The sequence below is a fragment of the Electrophorus electricus genome, chromosome 13 (assembly GCF_013358815.1).
Source record: "Electrophorus electricus isolate fEleEle1 chromosome 13, fEleEle1.pri, whole genome shotgun sequence".
In the NCBI taxonomy this organism is placed as follows: Eukaryota; Metazoa; Chordata; class Actinopteri; order Gymnotiformes; family Gymnotidae; genus Electrophorus; species Electrophorus electricus.
Window position 1 is genome coordinate 7,406,311 of NC_049547.1, and position 23,421 is coordinate 7,429,731.

At 40.1% G+C, this 23,421-nt stretch overlaps 1 protein-coding gene across 2 annotated transcripts in view; it reads left to right on the forward strand.

Annotated features, from left to right (window-relative positions):
• The window catches only part of mdga2a (MAM domain containing glycosylphosphatidylinositol anchor 2a), a 132,542-nt gene that overhangs the window by 35,945 nt on the left and 73,176 nt on the right, over positions 1-23,421 (forward strand). For both annotated transcript variants that reach the window (XM_027000392.2, XM_027000393.2), the window contains exons 2-3: positions 109-248; positions 8,548-8,722. In XM_027000392.2, the coding sequence (XP_026856193.2) occupies positions 109-248; positions 8,548-8,722 (315 nt within the window). The remainder of the gene's footprint in view (positions 1-108; positions 249-8,547; positions 8,723-23,421) is intronic.

Here is a 23,421-nt window from a genome sequence, read left to right on the forward strand (position 1 = left end):
TGTTTCTCTGTCTTTTTTCTTTTCAGTATGCTTGATGTCATGGACATTCTAACTGTATCTGTCTTCCTCTGACCCCCACATCCCTCTACCCTCCATCAATATGTGCAGCTCCTCCAAATGTACGCATCATCCACTCTGGCCACGCATGTAATGTGGAAGAAGAGCGGTACAGTGAGAGGGTGTATACAATCCGGGAGGGAGAGACTCTGGAGTTGGCCTGCCTGGTCTCAGGGCATCCACGTCCTCAGGTGAGCCTATTTTTAATTACCAACAAACAACGATTTGATGGAGATAACTCATGACTCTGACATGTGGCCTAATTTGAGAGATGACTATTGCAACACCACTCTGATTGCCACCTAATATTAGGGGAAGCAGGCTATAACAGAGGTTAGGAAAAGCAGACTAGAAAACAGGAGTACAAACTTATAGATATTGGCTTTCAAACACATCAATACAGACATTCAGTGAACAGCCAAGACAAAAGGAACAAGACAGGGTTTAAATGCATGAATTTAACAAGACTAGAAATTGAGGATCAGGTGTGGAAAACCAAACTAGGGAAAGAGAAAACAAAACTATGGAATGGAACAAAAACACACAAGACAAGGAAACCATGGAACATAGAAGCTAGGAGGGACTAACTGTGACAATGTGTGTGTGCGTGTGTTTGTGTGTGTGTGTGTGTGTGTGTGAGTATCCGATCCTGTGCGTGAGCATCCAATCCTGTGCGTATACTGCTAATGGTTGGCCACAAGTACCTGCTGATACCATGAGTCATGTGTAATGTGTACTGTTGCTTCTCAGTTTTTAACGACTCACCATATTGTATGAATGGTTGAGTGGTCTAAGGTGCTGGATTAAAGTTTGAGTTTTTAGAGGTTTGGGTTTGAATCCTGCCACTAAAGGATTTATTTAGGAAAGGTGTTTGTCTACTATATTATCTAGCTAGCTATTCTGTATGTTGTCAGATTATCACCTGTTTCAATAAGCATAATAAAATCATACTACAGTATTGGCAATAGTATTGGCTTAATGTTTCAAATGTCAGATATGATACTTAAAGTTCAAATGATATGTAAAAGATAATAAAATGTTGTCTTCCTAATATACTATATCAATAGTGGAATTTCACTTAAAGTGTTCATTATTGTTGAACTCCAGTGTTGTATTTGAAGTGGTGTACTCCATTGTGCCCCTGCATGTTTGTGCTTGTGAACCCCTCCCTCACTTTTCCATGTGCCTCGCAGGGGTTTATCAGTGCCATTGCCTGTATGCCTTTTTAGATAGGCAGCTCTTTGCACCTCTCATATTTGGTCTCAACGAAGCGATTGCTGTACAGTCCCATCGAGCAAGCTAAGGAAAGAGATGGCCACAAGGGAAATCTCTGAATTGCACTGAATTGCACAATTGCAGAAGCACTCTATGATTCCCCTGGGAGTCCACTGCTGATGCCATCAGAATTCAAAACTCAGATGAACGTCTTAAAAATCGGAATCAAACTATTCAATAGCTACCACTTATCACCCACTGCATGTGACTTGTGTCTACTTGATTCAGTGGATTTAGTGCATTTGACTCTAGGGTCAGATTTATTGGTTCATACATTATTGGATGTTGCCTTAGCTCCATCTTAACTGGGTCAAACCCAGAAAAAGCCATCTGCTGGGCATGCATCAAGGTGTAATAGAAATGCTGTATATTTTTTTTTATTTAGACTGTACTTATATGTATCTCTTAATGTTGTTTTAATATTTTGATACTTTATTGTTCTCAAACCTCATGAATTATGGAATCTTTTTTTTATTCATTTATAAGTTTAAATTAGTTATTTGTTGGTTAAGTAGTATTAGGAAAACAAAATTATCTTAAAGTTGTACATGGTTATATTTCACATATATAATTTGTATGTGAACAATGCATGTACCTCATCACTGAATGTAAATTTCTTTTTGTCACAGCATGGCCCCCTCCTCCCAGATGTCTCACTGTGTGTGTGCGTGTGTGTGTGTGTGTGCATGTGTGTGCACCACACCCTCCCCATGTATCACACCTATTCCTTGTTTTATGTTGTTACTGTGCATGTATATAAGGTCTTGTTTAGTCATTGATGTTTGTCAGTCTTTGACCATATGTTAGCCTGTGTGCTTCGCTGTCCTTGTTGTGCTATGTGTGTTTAATAAACGTCACTGTGTTCAGCATGGGTTTGTTTCTGCATCCTGCCAAGCTTCCCGCATTACGCCTTTATATATGGATTTTAACTGAAAGTATGGTGATAAATAATATAATAATATACTTTCAATTGGTTTAAAATAAGTAGGATGGCTGTGACAACAGCTGTTGAAGTGGGTTTTTGTGTCAATCAGTCAATTCATGATAACTTGATAGTCTCTTTCATTAAATTATTTATTTATGCCCATTAGGCTAATTTCTAACTTTCAAACCACAAGAACTATGAATATCAGATAAACTGATGAACAGTTTTATTTTGGCCTGAACATCTTTGTTCAGCACTGAGTTAATGCGCTCTATTTTTGTGGACACAACGCAAATGCAGAAATAAGTTGTCCACCAAATTTTAAAAAATGGCAATAACTGTGCGTGCACCCTACAAAATTAGTAAAATGTGTCTAGGTGACTTTAACGTCCCAATGCAGCCACAAAATTAGAGAATATGAGAATCTAATCAAATTAGATATGCTTTACATAAATGTGTCAATATGAATTTTACAAATGGACAGAATGGACAAGCAAAATGGAGAAAAGATAATCTTCAGATAAGAACCATGTTTGGTAACTGTCACAAAATTAAACCATTGGGATTGTGATGGACCCATGAGCATGTTGGAATTAAGGTGCAGTATTTTAAAATATATATTTTTAAAAAGGCAATAATATTGAATATATTGCTACATAGTTTGCCCTAAATTCAGGGCCATCAATTTGTACCTATCCATATTGCTTCCACCTTTTACAAATATAGGACATTTTTATTAGATAACCTTCTAAGGAATGATTTCTTAGGAATGTGTTACATGTAGTTACATGTTTTCATTGTATAAATATTAGGGAAGCTTTTGTACTGGACTGTTGAGGTTAAAGTAAAAGCTATTATCCCTAACTGATTTCACTTGCTGAATTCACTTCAAGAGGATGAGACAAGTTAAAGAAGGATTTTCGAGCTTTAGGTACTACAGACTGAGTATATAAAGATTGTGTATATGAGATGTTGTGGAGTTTATACAAAAAAAAAAAGAAAGAAAGAAAATTGACGTGTCTTTGAACAGAGCTGATAATAGATAGCCAGTCATGCTCGATTGTCTGGCCGAATGATAGCCAGGCAGAGGTGTTAAAATATTTGATGATAAAAATGAAAGGCAGTTGACACAAATTGCACAGCTCAAAAGACAGTGTACAGTTAACATTTCAATAGAACACTGTGCCAAATGACTTATTCATCAACTCATTGCATCTTGACATTAATGGGTTATGGCAGTCAGTGACATTACAGAGGTCTGTTTTTTCTTCAGCAGAGAAGTGGGTCAAAAATTGGAATTGCTGGACTTTGGCGCATTGGACAGAAATGGCCTGATCAGGAATCTCAGTTCCTGCTTGTTCATGATAACTGGAAGAGTGAATTCGTCCATCATACTGCATGTCACAATAATAGCCTGGGTTTTACAATAGTGTGGGATATGTTTTAACCTTAAAAAGGAGCAGCATTCAGATGAGGGTATCTCAGCATCCATACCAATCATGTGTATCCCATCCTGGTAGTAGCATATCTATCTATAATTTTTTTTATCCCAAGAGAATGTTATGTCACTGTTATGTATACCGTTATGTCATACCGAATTGTATACCCTTATATCATACTGAGCTATATCAAGGTTGTTCAGATATGGTTTAGTGACATGAATTCAGCTTAATGCAGTGGATAGATCCTTTTTCTGTGGAACATCTGTTGAATGAGATTGATGAATCAGATGTGTTTGTAGATACAACTGTTTCTCAAGTTGAGGGATAACATTTAAGCCACTGACCATTCAGTGCTTTAACTTAATTTTTATAAAAAATGAGGGTGTCACAGCAGAGGCATTTTGCGAAAAAGATAGCACTCATTGCTACACCTTCCTTGTTCAGATAGTGTGCCTGTCCTAGTAAGGATTGTTTTATTTAAGGGTTACTTAAGGGTTGATCTTTTGAGTTCATCAGATGATTTCTATGTATTTTGACAGTTTACCCAGTTCAGTTGCCTGTACTTTCTCATACCCAACATCAACACTTGTAGAGGAGTAAAACCTGCATGTGTTATCTGAGGGTGTACACTCTACATCTGTCACTGTACCCTTTCAAGTCACCAGTTTCCCAGCACTTCCATGTGAAGACACTCTTCCTATTCTCATCACACCTATCTATTATAAGGCTTTTCTTGAACTCCTTTGCAGTGTCGTGGCTCAAATTGTCTCTACCACAGAGACAAAAACAAGCACTCCTAACAAGTTGACTTAGGTGAGTGGTATCTACCTTCATGATCTCCATTAAGCCTAACTCCATTTGGTTTAGTGTACCTTTGGTCTTCTGGTCTCTAAAAGCAAGTATTGAGTGTGCTTTGTGATGTACCCTTCACATTGTGTACCCTTCACTGGAATAACCTTTGTGTATACCCTCCTCTCCTTCTCCTTCTCTCCTCCTGTGCCTCTCGTTTTCCGTGCCTCAGCCGAGTCAGACAGTGAGTGGGCCAGAGGAAGTGGAGGCCAGCTCTGCTTTATGACAGACTGAGGAGGCTGCAGGCTATAAATAGTGCTGCGTATGTACACACGCCGCCTGCCTTTGACGTGCTGGGCTGAACGTCACATCACAACTCCCATCAGTGCCCTGGCTCACACACTCTGTGGCTCTGATCCACTCACTACTGGCAAGGCATCCTGGCAGCCTTCAAGTTTCTTAGAGGGAGCTCTAAGAGGAAGCTGTGAACTGAAAAGCTCTTTCTTGACCATTTTACATTCCAGCAACTAAATAAATGGTTAATTATTTGACACATTTGCATGGTTGCATTAAGAGCAATATTGTCCTATAGTTGTTTAGGTAAATTCATTAATTTTCCATATTTAGATGTGCTTTAGATTTTCCGTGTTAGGTGTGTTTGCTTGCCCTTAGACTAATGGATCAGGGTACAAAAATTCTTGCAGCCATATTTTTTGTTTTATTTTAAAGTAATGGATCTTTTAAAATACATTTGAGCTGGCATGCTGAAATTGGAGAGATCTACTAATACGCTAGTTCTCACAGAGTGTGCATGATTGTTGCCAACCAAGTTAATAAAACTTGGAAACACTGTTAAACCTTTTCTGTAGTAACCATGTTTGTGAAAATACCAAGCTATCATAGCTGTATATGCTATAGTGTCTATGTAATTAAGGGGTATTGTATTTAATACAGTGAAAACACAACTGCATGCAAAAAGGTCTTACCTTTGTTTTAAAAGACATAATGTCCTATTTTGAAATAATTTTCAAACTTGTTTCCACTTAATATTTATACCTTCTTGTTATAAAGATTACTGCAGAGGCTAATATCAATAGTTTCAACTAGTAAAGAATATGAAAATTAATATTTTTACTTATATTGCTAAACTCACAGTGATGTAGTGAAATAGTCAGGAGTATAGTATATATTTCCACATAGTATGGCAAAGAAGTGGCACCATTTGCTGCGTTAGCAGTTAATATAAACAGGAACGTTTACTTTCCTGTTCACTAAAAGGCTTTCTTGTGCACTGAAAAGATAAACTACTGCAGTAGCTACCAGATTTGGCCAATTCTGAAGACTGTTTGCTGCAATTGTTCAGTTGTCACAATTGCCACAATGGAGCTGTATGTATGTGACTCATCCATTGCAATGAATCATAACCACATAAGCCGCTAATGGATTGTGGATGTTTTCCTGTCTGCACTTATATTCCATTTCGACTTTGGAAAATAAGAACTCTTATTTCTGCTCTGTCAGCCGCAGCTTACCCAATGGTATGCAGACATGTGGGGCCAAAGCAGTTTTCTTTTCTGGCCTTGCTTCTTCTCATTGCCCGCAGAGAGAGCCAGCGTACCTAAGCCTCATGAATTCCAATGCACTGTTATTCCTAAGCAATACCTAGTCTGCATGTAAACAAATGCTCCTGCCTTTTGTCGTCAGCAAGGCATGAAATGGATTTCATTCCGTCACATTCAAAAGTTATGACTCTTTTTGGGCTCTAGATGGAGTTGCCTGCTGATGTTTTATACTCCCAGTGCACACTTGCAAGGAGACTGAAGGCCACACGGAAGTGAATCTGTCCCCCTTTTATGTTCAGGATCTGAAATGCTGCTAATCATTCATAGAGAGGGGCATAAATGGTTAAGATGGAATGAAGGTTGGTGACTGCAAGAGACTTGTTATCCCCACCTCTGCAACAGAAGTGGGCTCTTTAGCAGGGCTTGAGCTGAGGTGCTCCCTCCTCTTTGGTTCTATAGCACTGGGGATGATGAAGAGGGGTTTTGTTGTAATGTAGGTCACCCACACAGGAAGTCTCACTCAGGGCTCACAAGGCCAAGTCAAGCATGAATAGGCAATTTGCTCCACTTGTCTGGCTGCTAGATGGCCAATCGGGGGTACACATAGCAGGCTACACACTCTGTCTCTCTCATTCTCTCCCCATTTGAAGCTTTCTTGTACACTGGAAATTATATCTCTGTTTTGGATTATGTTAGTTTTTCCCCCTGAAGAATCAAACCCTTTTCCTTATCTTGATTTCTCATTCTTTATTTCTGCAGTTACCACCTAGACACAATGCTGCCTTCATGTAATGTTAGAATTAGCAGAAGTTTGAGTTCCTGACTAAGACATTTCATGCCAATGAGTTAGTACCCAAATTTCAAAATTGTGATGCATCATTTGCTCTTTGGCTCCTGTCTCCACACAAAATAAATATTGTGCTAAATATAATACAATGAAACAGCTCTATTATCTGTATTAAAATGAACATGCTTGTCATGTTTGTCATGTTACTACATTCGTCTGAAACACAAACCAAACAAAAAGGAATGTAAACTATGTTCAGAAAGTATATGCATTTCTAAAACATTTGAGGAGCACATATATGCCACATGTAAGTGCTAATATACTGTAATTTGTTTACTAATTAGAAAGACTATCAAAGGTTTGTGTTTGCTATTTCTACACATAGGGTGCTTTTGTCCAGTTAATTGCACTTGGCCTTCAATAGCACACAACCTGCCCTAATAACACTAGCAGTTGACTGCCTTTTTGCAGGTTAGTCTTATGACAACTGAACTGTGTTCCTGTGACATAACTAGAATATTCTAATTGTACAGTCCCTTTCTAATGTATATATACAGTATATTCTGTACAGTACTTTCCAATATAACATTTAAATTCATGTCAGTCGTGAGCTCACACAAAAGGGCAGAGTCTAGCACTGCTGCAGTGGATGAAGAAGTGTTCTTGCATTCTGTAGCATCCAGGTTGTCCTGTTCACCCATCACCTCTGAGTGCCCTGGAGCACTGGACTCATTTTTACCTTTAGTGGAGGGCCTGCAGCATGCTCTTCAATTTCTTGTGCTGCCATTAAGCAGTCAGTGCTACCGGCAAGATTCTTTTTGTTGTTGTTGTTGTTGTTGTTATTTTTACAGTATCCCTTAAGTAGTTAAGAGATTAACTTTTTGCTATTTTTGTGTAGCATGTTGTAGCAAGAAGTAAAATGTGTAAGCTTTTCATTTTCATGAGCACCACCCATATGCCCCAATGGGTCTGAACAACAGTGTAAACTATTTTAGAACTGTGTAGCAGAACGAAGCTTATTCATTTTTAGTCTGACTTTAGGCAAAGCTATTATCCCATGAGTGAAAACAAGAAAAATGCACTGTGGCTTGGCCTAAAACAAACATATTACCTGCAAAGCAAGCCGGCCTAGATTAGAGCACCCTACAGACTAACAAGTCCAGGCTTCAACAAGCAGTGAAACTTTCCAATAATCCTTTTATATTCCACAGATTGGCTAACAACTTTTTTTCAGACAGTGATTCCATTGTTTGATAAGATAAAATGATCTGCTGGTAGTTTTTACAGTTGCTTCTGTAACCTCTGAAGAGAGCATTAGATTTTTTGTCTGCTTGACTTCTCACCTTTCAGGATGATCAGTTCGTCCTTCCCAAATACAATTTATGGTACAATTTATGGACGATGTAGCCAAAAGTGTGATATGTTAATTGTGCTTCGCTGTTTGATAACAGCAAAGTATTTTAGTCAAAAAAGACGAAGGCTATTTAGTCAAGGCTGTTTTAGTCAAGAAAGACTCTAAATATAGGTAAAATTGCTAGACTGGAAATAGAGTGTGGAACTATAAAACTGTGTAGGTTTATAACAGAGACTTTTCTGACAATATACCAGGTAAAGTCCCTCACTGCTGCATCCAACCTGCTTATGATTCTCTCTCCACAAAGCCCTTAATCAGTGCATGTGGCCCCTTCACCCCCTATCTTTCTCTCTCAGATACGATGGACAAAAACTGCAGGCAGTGCGTCTGATCGCTTCCACGACTCCAGCATGTTCAACGAGACCCTCCGCATAATGGGTATCCAGAGGCACCAGGGTGGCCGCTACTACTGCAAGGCGGACAATGGCCTCGGCTCCCCCGCTATCAAGTCCATCCGAGTAGACGTGTACTGTGAGTTTAACGTGACCCATCTCCACCTAGCTCTGACCACCCAAGCATATTAGCTTAACGCAAGGACCTCCGTAGACTGACAAGGTTTTCTTCTATGACTTTCTGTGGGTTTACTCTAATTTGTGTGTGGCACTGAATAACTCAGAGGTAGCTAAAAATCTTGGTTACTTTATGAAGGCACATTGTCATTAAGGTTAAACTTTAGGGACAGATTCTCAGGGCTACAATCACTGAACACTGGTCCTGTACAATATTACACATTGCTCTAGGATGGCCATCATGCTGATTTTGTAACATTCACATAAAAAGATATGTTGCATGGAAATACTTTAACATACTAAGTTGTATGTATTCTAATTATACAGTAAACATGAGATCATAGATTCCACTTCTTGTTAATAAATCACACTTGAATCCAGCCAGGACAGTAAAATGTAGACACATTACAGCCATCACAATGGCTTGTCCATTTTCCAAACTTAATAAGTCCAAATCAGTCATTTCTAAAATTAGCTACAATAAAAACCATTCCTGCATGCAAAACTGTGGCTTCTGAAGTGCGTTATATTGTACATATTGATGTGTTATCATTTTGAGAAGGCGGAAGCTTTTAGCCCTTGGAGAGAGTATTAATTGTACCTGCTGCACAGACTCTTAATTGCCATTAATGACTAGGTGGTAGGCCATATCAGACCAACTGATAGAAATTGTTGGGAAACTCATAAGTGGATGTAACTGAAAATAAAGGCTTGCATTGCATGTCTTCCAAACATCTCAGAAAGTCCACCCTTCCATGTCACCGAAACACATCACCTTCTATTGTGTTTAAAATACCACTTGTTTAAATAATTTGACCTACATTTCTGAATGCATGCACCTACATTAAGTTTGTTTTTTTTCTTTTTAAAAATTTCCTCAAATACTATCACAATTCTGCTATGATACTGACACTGCACAATGTGAGAAGCATAGAAGCATAAGCATTTTTAAAACATAAAGTTGAGGTCAAGCAATGGGTAAAACAGTTTTTCATAAACTGCATAAATAATCATATTTACTGAACTTTATTAACATAGGTAAGCTATGTAATTCTATTAAAATTTTGCTCATTTGCATCTCTGCCTTCCCTTATCGACACCAAAAAGAGGTCTTTTTTGTCAGAACAAGAGAGAAAGGACGGTGAAATGGTTTATGGAGGAGATGTAAGATAAATAGGAGGAGCGATGGACAGTGGCAGCCAGCTTTGCCGTGGGGAGACAGCATGGTGGGAGAGTCATTATTCCCTCCGTCGAGATCAGGCTTCAGCTTATCGTTTTTCCCCAGCTCCACACTGGACAAGTTGCCGCTGGGCATGGGCGCTTATCGACCAGAGTCATGCTACTCCAGATTCAGTGATCAAAAAGCAGACACGAGTCACTGATAAAGAAAAGAAACTCATTCTGCCACTAAACACCTCCACTGTGAAACACCACTGTGTAGTGATTCTGCTGAGTGGTGATGGCAGTGGACCAATGAGAATAATGAGCCCCTCAGTGTGACTTTCTGAAATTTCACCTATGTGCAACATAATAAAAGTGTCAAAACTAGAGGCAAACATTACATTTTGGAGGCTCTGTGCTTTCCTTGACACTTCTGTTTTGGTTTCTAGGAAGTAAGAGGTATAAGCAAGGAAGGGTGTTTGATTTCACCTTTTTGAATGCAGTATGTAAAAACATTCTTCACCAGAGCACTTGGGGGCAATTATTTACACGATTAGTATGACAGGTTCAAAAGTACTCTTAATAGAATTGAGTTTCCTAAGTGGCCCTTTATTGAAAATATTGTGGAGGCTGTCAAGTTTTTGCTTTCCACTCAGTGGCTGTGTTGTGACTGATGAATACGTTTTTAATGACAGTGGACATTTTCTTCATATTATGAAGAGTAAAGTTGTTGTTTGTTCTAGGTGAGAGTCAATTGGTAAGACATCTACAGTATTTAGAATTGTGACATTTCCAAACTAGATCTAATGTTCCTTTATACAGTTTCTGATAATAATAATAATAATAAAGAAGAAGAAAAACTTATATTGCACCTTTCACATACCCATAGTCGCTCAAAAATTTCAAAGAAACACAAAACAAACAAACAACAAAACCTAACCAAAAGTTGTAGTTAAGAGGGAGAACAGATGTTTTAAGCCAGGATTTGTAAGTAGACAGAGAGATACAAGTATGAATAGATGTAGATAAGGAGTTCCAGAGGCTAGGGGCAGCAACACCTACCACATATAGAGCCTGAACCTCTGTACAGCTAAGAAGACCAGAGTCAGAGAACCTTGGTTTGTGAAGGACATATGGAAGTAGTAATTCAGAAAGATAGATGAGTGCAAGGTCAATAAGGGCTTTGGAGGCTAACAGCAGGATTTTATAAGTGGTAACCTGTGTAACAGGTAAAGAACAGGGGTAATGTATGCAGATTTCGTAGTGGGTACAAGGACTCTGGCTGCTGAATTTTTTATATATGGGAGAGAGTGAAGAGTTTTTGAAGGTAAACCATACAGCAGAGAGTTAGAGTAGTCTAATCTAGATGTAATGAAAGCATGTGCCAGGATTGCAGCATCTTTAAAGGAAGCATAAGGCAGAACATTGCAAAGATGGAAAAATGTGGTCTTAGGGATTTAATATTTGACTCAAAGATGAGACAGGAATCAAAGAGAACACCATATGTCATAGACCCTTTGTGTGGGTCTGCATTCACTAGTTTTTTGTTTGTAGGTGTGTGCATGTTTCTCTATGTAGTTAGCCCTTTGGTTGGGATAGGGAGGGGTGTGGTGGAGTCCACAGCCCTGAGGAAGAAGCTGTTCCTTGGTCTACTGGCGCAGGATCTTACTGTCCTGAATCTTTTGCCTGACGGCAATGGTTCAACCAGAGAATGACTGAGGTGTGTGGTGTTTTTGATGATGTCAGTCTTCTTCCTCAGTCAAATGGCATAAACAGTTTCCAAGTTTTGGAGCCCTGGTACAATAATGCACTGAGCCACCATCACCACGCAATGCAAATCTTTTCACTCTGCGGCTGTGAAGCCGGTATACTGCACTGTAGCACAGTTGGTTAGCATTCAGTCAGTGGAGCTCCTGTGGAAATTCACCAGTAGTTTCTGTGGGAGCTGGGACTATTTCAGCTTCCTGAGGAAGAAAAGTCTTTGTTGGGCCTTTTGGACCAAGTGTAACATGTTGGAGGTCCATGTCAGCTCTTTTGACTCAAATACTCCAAAAAACCTTAGGCTTTCCACCCTATCCACTGCATTGCCGAGCATGTAGAAGTGGAGGTGGTCTATCTTCTCCTGAAGATAGTGATGATCTCTTTTGTCTTAAAGATGCTAAGGACCAAGTTGTTGTCCTCTACCAGATGTTGCAACTATGGCCTGTATCAAAGTCAAAAATGAATTTTTGTTCTTCAAAGGTGAACTATTGTCATTAAGACTATATAAGAAGAAGTGCACAGCTGAACGAGATCATGTTTCTCCAAGTACCGATGTGCAAATATAACATAAAGGTAAGTGCATGTACGGCAACAAGTAGACATATTAGACAGCATAGACAGACATGAAATACAGATATAAGAAATATAGGGTAAAATTAGATAAATAGACTTTTTTTGTATAGAAATCATTGTACATTGTTCAGTAACTGTAAACGTGATGAATAGTGAATAGTGAAAAAGTGCTAAAGTGATGAGAAACATTTAATTATTTGCACAAAATAGCTGCATTTTTGAAGATATGCGTTCCAACAAATGTGTCCAGACAGTCTCTGTGTGTGTGTTTCCAGCATATTGTGTATTGTTAGAGGGAGTTGAGTAGTCTGATGGCCTGTGGAAGAAGATTTGAATTCAGAGTATATGTGGTTACACAGTTTGTGTGTGTTTCTGTCTGTGTGTTCTAGAGTTCAGCAGTCCTGATAGACTAGCATGTTGGGTATGTTGTTAGAAGGAGCTGAGTAGTCTGATGGCCTGTGGGAAGAAGCTCTTGCTGAGTCTGGCAGTCTAAGGGCAGAAGGCAGAACAGTTCATGGGCAGGGTGGGGTCTCTGACTACCTTGGTAGCTCTGCTGAGGCAGCGTGACAGGTATGGATCTTATATGGACGGGAGTGTGATTCTGATTATTCTCTCTGTCATCCTCATCACTCTCTGGAGGGACTTCTGGTCTGAGGTGGTGTAGCTGCCATACCAGACTGGGAGGCTGCTGGTCAGGATGTTCATTATAGTGCCTCTGTAGAAAGTTGTGAGGATAAGAGGGTGGAAGTTTGCTGTCCTCATCCTTTGCAGGAAATTTGCAGTTGTTCTCTCTTGACAAAGGAGGTAGTGCGTATAGTCCATGTCAGCTAATCCATGATATGCATTTCCAGAGACTTGGTGCTTCTCAGTGACTCCACAGCATTGCTACAGATTGTAAGTGGATTATGTACCATGTGTTTCCTCCTGATGTTGACAGTAATTTCCTTTGTCTTGTTGACATTCAGTGGCAGGTTCTTATATTCAGATCAGAGTTGGTTCATGTCCTCTGTGTAATTATTGTCGTTGCTGATGAGGCCCACCACTGTTGTGTCATGTGTGAACTGAATGATGTGCTGTACTTGGCACAACAGTTATGTGTCATCAGGGTGAAAAACAGAGGGCTCAGAACACAGCTCTGGGGAACTCCAGTGTTCATGATGATGATTTAGAGGTGTTTATCCCAAGTCATACTGTCTGGGGTCTGCCTGTGAGGAAGCCAATAACCAGTTGCACAGTGGGGTGTTGATGTCCAGTGGGCCAAGCTTTCTTATCAAATGCTGGAGGATGACTGTTTTGAAGGTGGATTTGAAGTCAGTGAATAGGATCCACACATAACTGTTGTTATTCTCCAGATGGGCCAGGCTCAGATGAAGTGCTGCTTATTTGGCATCATCAGTGGCGCAGTTAGGGTGCTATGCGAACTGGAGTTAGTTGAGCATTGCAGGGAGTCTGGATGTTATGTGGTCTTCGATCAGCCTTTCAAAGCTCTTCATCGTGATGGGAGTGAGTGTTGTAGGACAGTAGTCATTGAATGTTGATGGTGGTGACAGTGGTATGATAGTGGTGACCTTGAAGAACAGGGGACCGATGGCTTAGCTCAGGGAGTTGTTGTAGATGTCAAGCACCTGGGATCTTTTGAATTGGTGAAGTGACTCTGGGCTTTCTTCCCACAAGCATGCTTTGCTGCTCTTATGGTCCAGTTCAAATTGGACCTAGCAGTTCTAAGAACATCTTTGTCCCCAGACTGGAAGACAGTATTATGTCCTCTCAGAAGACCACACACTTTTCTGGAAGAGCCAGGGTTTCTGTTTCACATGTGTGGTGATATTCTTGAAGATAGTCACATTTTTCAGACACTTGGATATGATTTCCCTCCCAGAGCATACTTCGCCAGAATGATGTGTTGGTTGACAGTGGTAGCCTCTCTGAATACATTACAGTCTGTGCTTTCAAAACAGTCCCAGAGTGCTCCCATTGGCCAGGTCCTTAGCTGCTTCACAGATGACTTGCTTTTGGTTAGCAGTGGCCTGTATGCTGGAATTAGCATCACAGAGAGATGGTACGAATTTCCTGTTTGATGTTTGTGTAAACCTAGTCTAGTGTGTTTCTCCCCATGTTGCAAAATGTACATGTTGATAGTAATATGGTAGTACTGTCCTCAGGCCTGATTAAAGTCCCCAGTGATGATATTAACACAGTCCTGGTTGGTGTTTTGCATTGTACTAACAGACTAGTACAATGTGGATAGTGCTGTGATGCTAACGGCATTCCATTGGCAAGTAGAATGGTCAACATTTTAGCATCAGGAACTGTTTTCTGAACAGTGCCTTGAAACAATTTTAGTGTTAGAGCACCAGTTGTTGACGATGTAAATACAAACACCACTTAACCAAGATTTGTCCGAATTTAATGTTTTTAGCTCATCCATGCTAATGGTGCTATCAGCTACAGTGGAATTTAGCCATGTCTTGTTGTAGAGAAGGGTACAACAGTCTCTCACCTTGCACTGGGTAGTTAAATCCAGTCTGAAATAGTCAATTTTGTTTCCAGCAAGCAGATGTTAGACAGCAAAATAGAAACACGGGGCTATGGGGGTTAGCCTTTAGCCTAGCACCGATACTCGCTCAAGTGCCACGTTTGCATGATCTCTTTTGTGGTTTGCACTACTTGCATCACTTCCTTCCTCAGTTAGTGATGGTAGGCAAGACTGCTGCTGTTGGATCTCTGGGACTTGCCAGTGTAGAATCCTTGGTTCACAGAGTGTTTGGTTTCCAAAGCCAATAAACTGCTGGATAAGTTGCTGCATGAGTCAGATACAGACTTAGCAAAGTGCTATGACTATAAATTAATCTCGTATTTTACTGTGTCAGAATAGAGAGTACATTTAACATAAAAACCACATCACTAATAGGAGCCGGAGTAGCTGCTGCCATACAGAGATCTTGTTTATGATGTCTCCTCATTGTCTGATGTGATAGCATCCTCTATAGAGTGATTTGGCTGGTATGCAAACTGGTGCTTATGCAGATCAAGTGGAATGATAAGTTTTATGTGTGAATGCACAAGCTTCTCAAAGCACTTCATGACTATAGGTGTTACAGCCACTGGACAATAGTAATTCAGGCAATTCACAGCTGATTCGTTGGGCACTGGGATGACTGTGAAGGATTTAAGACATGCTGGAACAGGAGCTTGTTGTAGCGACAGGTTGAATATGGTTGTAAGCATATTTAAACATATTCTTTATATTTTGTATATGCAAGCATATTCTGTATGCTGGCCAACTGATGTTTTCATTATCCAGCCAGGCACTCCTCTGGTCCTGGCACTTTGATATCATTGAACTTCCTTATTGTGGTCCTCACCTTGTAGAGCTTTAGAACCAGTATCTGCTCTCCAACAGGTGGGTTAATGAGTGGGGCAACCCCCTGCTTTGAGTATCAAAATGAGCAAAGAACTTGTTCAGGACATTGGGCATTGTGGTTTCATCACATATTGTTGGTATTGTAGTCAGCCAGTGCCTTAAGGTCATTCCACATGTTATATAGCTTGTTGTTTTTAAAGTGATCCTCAATGTGCTGTTTGTATCTGTGCTTTGCATCTCTGATACCTCTTTCCTGTTTCCCCTATAGTTCACTGTAGGCTTATTTGTCACCTGATCTGAATGCTGCATCTCACTTCTTGTGTTGTAGTGAGATGGACACTAAGGACTCTATCTTTGCAGATCCAAAAAAGGAGACAAAAATCAGCATCAGATGTAAAGGCAGAGATCATAACCACGGTATCAAGAGAGAACAGAACCAGAAACACTCTGAGAGAAAAAAAAATAGGGAATAAAATACAGAGGTAACAATGACTTAAAAATGCACACTACAGGAATGGCAAGATTTCACATAGAACTATAGCCAAATACTGAGTTAAGTAGGCAGCAGGTAATGAGTTTAAGCAGTCTACAGGTATGCATAGTGGGTTGCTGTGGAGACCAATCAGTATTCTGGGGAGGTAGACCTCTGGCAGTCAGAGCTGGTATTAAGTCCAGGTGGCAGACCTCACAGCACCCACTCCCACACAAGTGGCTTGAAAAACCAAAGTTGTCGAACATTTGGACCTGCCTCTAAGCAAGGAACTGGATGACTAGGATGTCTGTAGGATGATCTCTAGGACTAGGATGAAGTCCACGATGAGGGATGGCCCCAAGATTCTCAGCAGGAACCAGGCATGTTCCTTGGAACTGTACCCCTCCAATTTTAACAGGTAGAACATATGACAGCGCTGTCATTAGGAGTCCAAGCCAATCCATATCACATAGGTCTGACAATCATCCAGTTCAATAGGGGAGGAGAGCCATCATGGAAACCAGAGGTTGGCCCTGTGGAAGATGCAGGCTTGAGCAGTAAAACATGAAAGGTAGGAGAAATGTGGTAGCTGGAGGGGAACTGTAACTTGTAACACAGAGGATTGATTCTTTGCAAGGTGTTAAAAGGTCCAATGAATCACAAGCTTAGCTTCTTGGACGGAAGCTTGAGCTGTATGTCCCAAGTGGTAAGCGATACCAGTTGACCTGGTTGCAGGTCAAGAACTGGTCTGCTGTGATGGTCAGCATTTGCCTTCTGACAATGGATGGCTCATTGGAGATGGATGCGAGTAGCCTCCTATGGTCAAGCACTCTGTTGCATCCAGGTGTCCATGGCCAGGACATTTGAGGATTCCACTGACCAGGATAAGAATGGAAGCTTGAAACCTAAAACACACTGGAAGGGCATAAGTACAGTGGAGACACTTACCTTTAAATTCTGGCATACTCTGCCCTGGCCAAGTATCTTCTCCACTCGTGCTACTACTCCAGTGGGACTAAAGGAACCAACTGATCTCTTTATTTGTAATTGCATTTGTTCTAGGTTTCAGCATTGAGTTCTGTAATTAGCAGTATTCTAGTTCAACTATTTCTTTGACTCTAACCTACTATACAGGCTTGGATAAATTCTAAGAGTCGATGACAAAGTACTTTTGTTAGTTGCTCTGGATAAGAGTGTCTGATAAGTGCAAAAATGTAAATGATTGTGTCTCTCCACCTGACTGTTGGTTTGTGGGTAGTAACCTGAAGAGAAGCTAATGGTGATGTTCAAGTGTTTGCAAAAAGAATGCCAAAGTTGAGACATTGACTTTGTTGGTCTGACACAATGTCTTTATGGAGACCTTAGAAACAGAATACATCTTGGGACAGGACCTCTTCCATTTCCATGGCATTGGGAAATTTGGGCAGTGACATCAACTTGCATGCTTTGGAGAGGTAGTCAATAATCACTAGTATAAAAGATGGGGGAACATTTATGATGAAATCTGTAGACAGGTATGACCAGGGTTGTTTAGGAACCTGGAAAGGTAAGTGGGAGGACTTCAAGTAGCATGCACCAGGCAGGACTTGACATAGTCCATAGTGTCCTTTTCCCAGCCAGGCCACCAGAACCAACTGTGCCATCCACCTGATCCCAGGGTAGCCAGATCCCAAAGAGGTATGAGCTCACTGCAAAACCCTAGGCTAGAGCAGCGAGGGAATGTACGGTTTCTTGTAGTCAGGTTTCTTGAGTCTGGGCCTGAGTGATCCCCTCCATGATGACCAACCTAATTTTGGCTATTATACAAGACAAAGTTAGAATGGATTGGTCAGTGTCATAACTATGCCCTACAAAGTGCTTAGAGGGGTCTAGGTGAGCCAAGATTGTACCAGAAGTGAAAAGTTACTCCAGTGTCACAAATGAAGTTACTGATGAACCTCCTATAGAAGTTTGTGAAGCCCAAGAAAACTCTGTTGCTTTTTTAGGGTTCTGGACTTAGGCCAATCTGCCACAGCAGACACCTTGGTGTCATCCCTGCTCACTCCTTTGCACCTTTATTATTTAGCCTAGAAATTATCTCTCAGACTGATGGAAAGAATACTTCTGCAAATATCTGGTTATTTGCTAACTTCTGCAGGATGTTTGACATGCTCCTCAGGGGTTTTAGAATAGATAAGTATGTTGTCTATGTAGACTAACGCACAACAGTTCAACAGGTCACAAAATACTTTTTAATGAAGTCCTGGAACACAGAAAGAGCATTAAACGATACAGCATGACTATAAGGAAAACAGATAAAATCTATCTTCCATTCATTGCCCTATTGTATATGAATGATGTTGTATGCCCTGCGGAGATCAAGATGGTGAATTCAGCTGCTCAATAGCTAACCACTAAAGCCACAGATACACTACACGACTTTCAAAGTTGTTATATCACTGTACTGTTCACACTCCACAACTTGCTATCTTATAATTGAGAGTCTTGAAGTCGTGATTTGCATACTACATGATTTATCAGTGACAGGGGATAACACACTACAAGTTTGGCCTCCAAACTATGTTTTGTCACAACATCACACGTGAAAAATGACACAGAGAATGACAATACCATGTGTGAGATGGATTGTTGTTGTTTTTCCTTTGTAAAGTTGTATTATTACATTGCATAGAAACTAGATAGATACATACATACTAGCTCCTGTGTCTGCCCCCCTTTTGTGGATATATATACACACTTGTAGCCATGCACAGTCATATACAACTCCTCCCCAAGGTTTCCTCTCACTCCATATCTTGCATTCTCATTAATTGTAGCTTGACATCATGCTCACTACCAGTCATAACCTGGCCACAACACTTTTCACACTACAGGATTTGGACTTGCTGACAGGTCCAGACATTTAGCATGCTAGATATTTTTCATGAAGAAAGAAAGGGGGTAGAGTCAACTAAGGCGGAGTGCAGTCGAAGAGAATAGCTATGACACAATACCAGCTATGATGGGGTAGCAGTTGAGTGAACTTTTTTCTTGCTAAACACATCATGGTATTCTTAATTCTCAGGAGCTAAGGGGATGCAAACAGAGACATCAGGGCTCTTGGCAAAAGTAGCCTGAACTAGGATGGATATACAATTGTAATGGTAATATTGGTTCCAGTGCATGAGCTCACCAGTGGAACAGGAGTAAGTGGGGTAATGTTCGGCTAACCAAGAGTAGTCTAACACTACTAGGTTGCTGTGGATTTTTAATACAAAAAAGCTGTTTCTTTATAGAAAAGACCTAATTGGAGAGTCACAGATATGGAGGAATTAATTATGAAACCATTACTTAAGCATTTATCATTAATAGCTTGAACAGGGATCTAGGGTCTAGGGATGAGACTAGCCCCAGAATCTACTAGCATTAAAATGGGAAAGGAATGAAGATTATCTTCATGGACACACAGAGGTTACAGTTCTCAACATGAATAGCAGAACTCACCAAAAAGGAAGTATTCTACCCAATGAGTGTGGTACATTTCCCTTTAAAGTGACCTGGTTTTCCACATTAGAGGCAAAGGGTCTCCCACATATGACATTGTCATTCATCTGAAGTAAGCCTGAATCATCCAATGTTCCTGGGTTCTTAATCAACAGTCCTCTGGGGAAAACTCTCAGACAGGGATGGGATGCACTAGATCTAAAGTGGGTCTGGATAAGATTGTCAATGCAAATGGATAACTGAACAAATTGTGATGTCACCTCTGATTTCACAGTGTCATTAAGGCTTTCCCTATAGATAGTCTTTAGAACATTGTTGCTCCAACCACTATCAGCTGCCAAAATGTGAAAGGTCATAGAATGGTCAGAGGCTGGGGTCTTGCATAGTTTAAGATGCAATAGTTGTTCTCCCACATCTCTGCCAGACGGCAAATACTCAAAAACTGCCCTGACATTTTTCTTGAACACAGTGTAGGACTAAGAACAAATAGACAGCTGATTCCGAACTGCGTTGGCCCATTGCAACATTCATTGACAGGTAAAGAAATGGTAAAATCGGTTTTGAGTTGTTGCAGCATGGTACCGAAGGAAATATAATGAACATTGGAGCAAAAGCACTATACATTTCCCTGGAGAACCATCATACTTCCCTGGGAGAGCTATACATTGAGAACATGTCACAATGGTTGGAACAATGGCAGGGGACACAAGCGCTTGAGGCTGGGTTGGGGTGCATAACTGAACAAGCACCTCGCTGTCTGCCTGAGCAAGGCATTGTAACCGCACCTTTTCTGATCTTAGGTGGGACTCTTGGGCAGACACAGCTGAAGAAGTTGTAAACGTGCTGGATCTGGTGATGGCAAAGTCAGGTTTAAGAAAACAGGCAGAGGTACCAGAAATCAGAGTCAGCAGTAAAGGCCGAGATCATGAGCAGGGTATCAGGTGAGGCCAATTAACAGGATCAAAAACTCTGAGTAAAAAAAAAAAGGAATACAATATAGAGGTAACAATGGCTCGAAAACAGTCACTGCAGGAATGGCAAGTCTATAGTGAAACACTGAGTTAAATAGGCAGCAGGTAATGATTCTAAACAGTCTACAGGTCTGCTAGTGAATTGCTGTGGAAACTGATCAGTATTCTGAGGACGGAGACCTCTGGAAGCGAGAGCCCAAGTGACTGAGTGAAGGCAGACCTGACAATACCCATTCCCTCACAAGCAGCTCCAGAAACTGGCCAAAAACACTCTGAGAAAAGGCAGAGTAAAAAAAAAAAACAGGGAATACAGTAGAGGTAATAATGGCTTGAAAATGCTCACTGCAGAAGTGCAAGACTTCGCAGTGCACTATAGCCTAAAACCGGATTAAATAAGCAGCATGTAATGAGTCTAAACAGTCTACAGGTATGCATAGTGGGTTGTCATGGAGATCGATCAGTATTTCGAGGAAAGAGACCTCTGGTGGTGAGAGTTAGTATTAAGTTCAGGAGACTGAGTAGAGACAAACCTGACAGTAAATTCCTCACTTTGCTAATCATCCACTGTATTTGGTTAGGAAACACCATTATTATCCTTTGAGATAAAATAATTTCAGTGTATAAGTTTAAGTAGCCTAGTACTGAACCAGCATATTCCATTTAGGTGCATTTAGGTGGTTTCCTCAAACTACTTTTTTCCTTTTCTGATGGCTGGTTCTGTTCTGCAAATTCCGTGGTCTGTATGATGGGAAATATAGTATGATTGTCCTAGATGTGCAGAGGGAGTAGCTTTAAATGTCCCTAGGATGTTTGTATACCCTTTGTTCAGGTCAGTTTTTCCTCTCATTGGGAAATTCACATTTTTATGAAATATGGTCATAATCAATTTAAGATATGCATGGTTAGAACACCCCCCCCCCCCCCACCCCCCCTCAATGATCATGCTATCCAGGTTCACAGCCAGCTGGTTGTTAATTCTGTCATGTACCTTTTCCAATGCTATCTTAGTATTAGCTTTTTGGGAAATATAGACTACCATGATTATTGTTGCTGTCAGTCTGCACCTTACCATTAAGAATTACAGATCTGGGCAGCAGTGCTTGTCGGCCATATCTGTGGTGTTTATATAGACAGGCCTCCTCCTCTGCTCTTCCCAGAATCCCTGGCTCAGTATCAGTGTCTCGAACAATGTGGTTCAGCCAGGTCTCTGTGATGATCATGACACAGTGATGAGTCATTTTCATTCTGATCTCATCCATCTTTTTGGTGAGAGACTTGGAAATGGCAAGGAATAGGCTCGGAAGTGCTGGTCACTATGGATTAGCTTTTAGCTTAGCCCGTAGCTCAGCCCACTTCTGTTTGCTTTCCTTCTGCTGCCTCCATTACTCTGCTGGTGGGATCACAATTCCATTGGGCTCTAGTATGATTAGCATCTCAGATTGGAAAAAAATATTCTGGAATGTGAAAGCTGTGGTGATCGCTGATAAAAGTAACTTGTCAGTCACATTTGTACAGTGCTACTGCTTTACTGATAAGAGATCAAATAAGAGGTAAAAAAGTTAAGAAGAAATGAGATAGTCAAGATGCTGCATCTGCACGTGCTGCGATCTTGAAAGAAATGTAACATAACTGAAGTGAACTGTTTTATTTTAAAAGACCATAATTCTAAGTAAAATGACTAAAATTCTTGAAAACAATTACAAAAAATATTATACATTATAAAAAATATTGTAATTTAAATCTTATATTACACATCTGTACAATTGAAGAAAATACAATGAATACTTATTTTTTTAACAAATCTCAGCACTCAAATGTCCTTAAGTGTGCTCTTAAGTGTGCATAGATTCTGTTCTTACCTAAGAACAAATCCTAAATAAGAAATTATTGGCGAATGTCAGAATCTTTGTGAAAATTGTGTAAGTGGATTTTAACAAGAAATTTCTGCTTAAGAAATTTATACAGTTATTTATACAGCTAATTTTGTTCTTATATTTTTTCTTTATCAGCACTCAATAAATGACTTTGAAACTCATTTGATCACACTACCTATCATTTCTTTGCTTTCTTGCATCAGTCTGCATTCACACAGTGGCATCATTATGTAAAATATGGAACAGTCCATTACAACTGTCATAGGTGATCCTGCAATAAGTTTACTAAACCTATTTGCTACAGTAGCAGATATAAATTTCTAATATATATAAATATTATTTTCATAATTGTTATTTAGCATCAACACATGAATCTCATTTGTATTCATGGGGGTCTTTGGTGTCTGGGGGCCTTTGGCATTCCCTAGCCTGTAAATAGAAGTCAACAGATGGCATAAAAACAACTTGGATCACATTCTTTAGGTGCAGTCCAATTTCCTTAGTACTTCCCTGCAAAGTGGAATACACAATGATTTAAACCATTTTAAGAAAGACTCCAAATCATAGGGACTGAAAACATTCAGTTTGAAGTGAACTGGAGTAGTGTATAATGGTTTATCACTATGCAGGAAGTTGACACGAAAGTTTTCCTATCAATCATTGTATGTCATCAAGATCTTCTGGCAAGTTGAGCTTGCTGGCTGAGCAACAAATAAAAGTATATTTTAGGGTTTACTTTTGCATGCGAGTGCTATTAATATTTCATACGTTTTTGCAGAAAACTGTCAATAATGTCTTATTGCCGAGGTGTCAAAAGAAACAAAACGTGAAATACATAGTGTCTTCTGTGTGTTGACATTTCAGGGCAATCCACTGCAGTTCTGTTGACCCACATCCTATGATTAGTATGTAGGAAGCACAACAGTACTGCTTCGGGACCCTGTTGAATGAAATGCAGCTTTAGTTTGCAAATTTTTGTTTTTGCTTTATGAGCACAGCAGA